The following is a 3,385-nucleotide window of genomic DNA, read 5'->3' on the forward strand; positions in this document are numbered from 1 at the left end:
ACGGAGCTAATCCGACCATATAGGGGTCATTTAATATTAGTGCGAATCTATTCTGCACGAATCCTAAAACAGGTTGGATGATCACGATTCATTGACTCAAAAGATTCCCTTTGAGTTAATGCAGAGGATACGAATCTAATATTAATACCGTTTGTCTTGACGCGCTGACACCGCGTCTCACTTCTTGGTTCCGTATGGATTCCCGTGTCAGTCCTTCTCTCTCTCTTTCTCTAAGTTGGACAGGTGTTCTCTCTTCTCTTTCTCTAAGTTGGACAGGTGTTCTCTCTTCTCTTTCTTTTGTACCCTCGCTCCAATCTTTCGCTCCTCCTCTTAATTTCTTCTCCCTTCCAACGATTTAGTTTTCTTTTGTTCCTCACACCACAGCTCCATCTTCTTTTGTTTCTACTTCTACTGCTGGTAATTAATATATCAACTCCTCTTCTCTGTTTCTTTATTTTCTCTGTTTCATTATTACAATGAACTTATATTTTGTTGCTCTGTGAGAGAAATAATGCATGGCTAGTGTATTTCTTACTTTTTTTTTTCTGGGTGTTGATGTCATTTTACTTTTTTTAATAATTAATAACACATTTACAAAATTTTTTTTTAACATCGAATAATATTTTTCAAAAATATGCTCCCTACATTTACTTTTCAATTATTGGCTTTTTTGTTTTGTTTAGTGAGATGCATTTTAATCAAAATATAATAAGTTGGTAATGCTACTTGCAGGTTGAAATTGATTTAAAATTATCAATGGAAAAACCTGAGCTCCAAAAAGACAGAGATAATATTGATATCAATCATGATTATATCATCAACTTGCCAGCTGATCTAAAAGAGAAAATTTTACTGAAACTTCCACTGAAAGAGGTTGTCAGAACAAGCATCCTTTCGAGCAAGTGGATTGATTCATGGACTTGGATTCCAAATTTGGTCTTTGAAGAAAATTCTACCAAGTTGGGTTTTATTAAAATGGTCGACCAAGTATTACGGGTTCATCAGGGTCCGATTCAAATATTCAAACTTGATTGTAAGCATGATTGCAATGAGGCGATAGGCCGATGGATGCTTATTTTGTCAAGAAATAATATCAGTGATCTAGAGCTAAGTTTTTGTTTTAACAAAAAATGCTATATTCCTTTCCGATTCATCTCTTGCCTTGCGTTAGAACGCGTGAATCTATCATATTGCATTTTCAATGTTCCTCGGTTTTTCAATGGCTTTCCTTTTTTACACACACTCTACCTCTCTTATTTTTCTATGCCAGGGTTCGGCATAGAGAAATTGGTTTCGAATTGCCCTTTGCTATATCACTTGACACTTCATTTATTTCTCCAACAAGGTTGCCTTCGGATCCTCGCACCAAACCTCATTTCTTTGGATATTATGGGTGAATTTCATGATATCTATTTGGAAACTCCGAAATTGGCCTCGGCATGCGTTTATCTCAATCCAATTAATCAAGATTTTCAAAAGTTAAGCGGAGCAAAACATAGCAAGGAAAGCAACATTACACGTGCTCTCGGTCGCCTTTCTAACATTCAAAACCTAAAGATAACTGGTGCTTTCTCTGATGTAAGATTCATATATTTGAACTTTTGTATAGAATGGTTATGTTATAATTAATTAAGCCTCAAAATAATTATTAAAAAAACTGATACTGGCAAAGAGTTGTCTTATGAAAATTTATGATTTTTACTACTTTCTTTGCAAGTACTTGGCCATGGGACCTGTTCCAGAGAATCTACCAGTTATCTTCAATAATTTGACAGAGATTTCTCTGGAGCTACGTATTGGCCCGGATGAGATTGCCACTGCTCTTTGCTTGTTGCAAAATGCACCCAACTTAAAAGAACTCAATATAGAGGTCCACTACTTCTCTACAAGTTATATATGATTTGATCAATTTTCTATTTATGTTTTATTTTATATTCCTTTTTAGATTTAAAAATTTCATGTTTGATGGGTTGGGTTTTAGATAAAATTGCTACAAATAAGCTTATTGACCCCCATAATTCCCATAATCATATGTTATCAGCAAATTAATTAATTGCATCTTTCTATTTATTCATACTGTCTAATCATACCACTGACATGGCTTCTTATTTTTATATTTTTTTAACCAATTTTCAGTTTTATGCTTTTGGGGATCAAGGGCATGTTCAAGGTTTATGGGAATCGAAAGCAATCCGAGATTGCTTGTTTAAGTGTCTGGAGTTTGTATCCGTTACTTATGAACACGGCAACGAGTTGTCCTTACAATGCTCCAAGTCGATGCTAGAATTTGCGGAATTTGTGTTAATTACTGCACCTCTGTTAGAGAAATTCCATGTCACTGAGTTAGGCGATGACACGGTATTTTCTCAGATAATCGAGTTGCCGAAGTTATCAGAGAAATGTAAAGTTGTTTTTTCCGAGGGAGGTGATGAAGAGAGTGATGAAAATGTTTTTACAAAGGGAGTTGATGAATGAATAGTGGTGACATTTTAAGAAAATTTATGTTTGAGGGGGTATCATGCAGTTTGCACTTCTATATTAGGTTTTTATGTATTTTTTTTTTTTTGATGGTTTAGGTTTTTATGTATTAATTTGTATTTGCACTTTATGATCAGTTATTATTTTGAAGCACTTGATTTCCTTTCTGACACCAATGCACCACCTTACACATTTATCTACCATAGTAATAAGATTTACGAATAATTCGGATTTGGGTTGTTGGCGAATCAATCCGCGTATTATTCAGTTTTCTGGATCTTTTCCGAATTATTCGTGAATTTTATGAACTTTTTCCAAAATATACGAATTATTTGTGAATTTTTCACAAACTTCCACTAATAAATTTAATTTTTTTTGGTCTCTTGTGAGATTTTTTTTCTTTTATAATTCTGAATTACAAATTTTTGATTCTGAATTATTAAGTTATCACTATGCTATCTACGATCCGTTGAACCTTAATTAGTATATAAAATTAACAAAATGTTCTATATATGCTTGAGAACGGATGCAAATTTCTATGTTGTCCAAATGACAAAAAAATATGGCTAATTAACATGCCAATTCAATTTTTATTTTGATGCTCCATAATTCTTTTAACGTTAGAATTGATTGGTGGCCACAAAGATCACACTATATATATATATATATAGAGGAGGGTTAAAATGCACCCTCCTTTTTGTGCTCCTAACGTGCACTCTCCTCTCGTATCTTCATTTTCAAAGTTCAAATAATTGATTCGATCCTTCCAACGTGTTCTTCATATTAAAATGTGCTTAGAGACCCAATTTTACATTTTTTAGAAATTTTTTACTATTTTTCAAGAATTTTTTATTAAACTAAACAATAATAAAAAATTCAGCAAAGTGATGATTTTAAAAAATTCTGA

General features: G+C 33.0%; 1 protein-coding gene across 1 annotated transcript; it reads left to right on the top strand.

Moving 5' to 3' along the window:
* Positions 1–285: 285 nt before the first annotated feature.
* Positions 286–2,667, top strand: LOC144549414 (F-box/FBD/LRR-repeat protein At1g13570-like). Its single transcript, XM_078298141.1, has 4 exons — positions 286–417; positions 733–1,578; positions 1,718–1,870; positions 2,137–2,667. The coding sequence occupies exons 2-4, from the start codon at positions 757–759 to the stop codon at positions 2,473–2,475; spliced, it is 1,314 nt and encodes a 437-aa protein (XP_078154267.1). The 5' UTR covers positions 286–417; positions 733–756; the 3' UTR covers positions 2,476–2,667.
* Positions 2,668–3,385: the final 718 nt, after the last annotated feature.

This window comes from Carex rostrata, chromosome 35 (genome assembly GCF_964058835.1).
Source record: "Carex rostrata chromosome 35, lpCarRost1.2, whole genome shotgun sequence".
In the NCBI taxonomy this organism is placed as follows: domain Eukaryota; kingdom Viridiplantae; phylum Streptophyta; class Magnoliopsida; order Poales; family Cyperaceae; genus Carex; species Carex rostrata.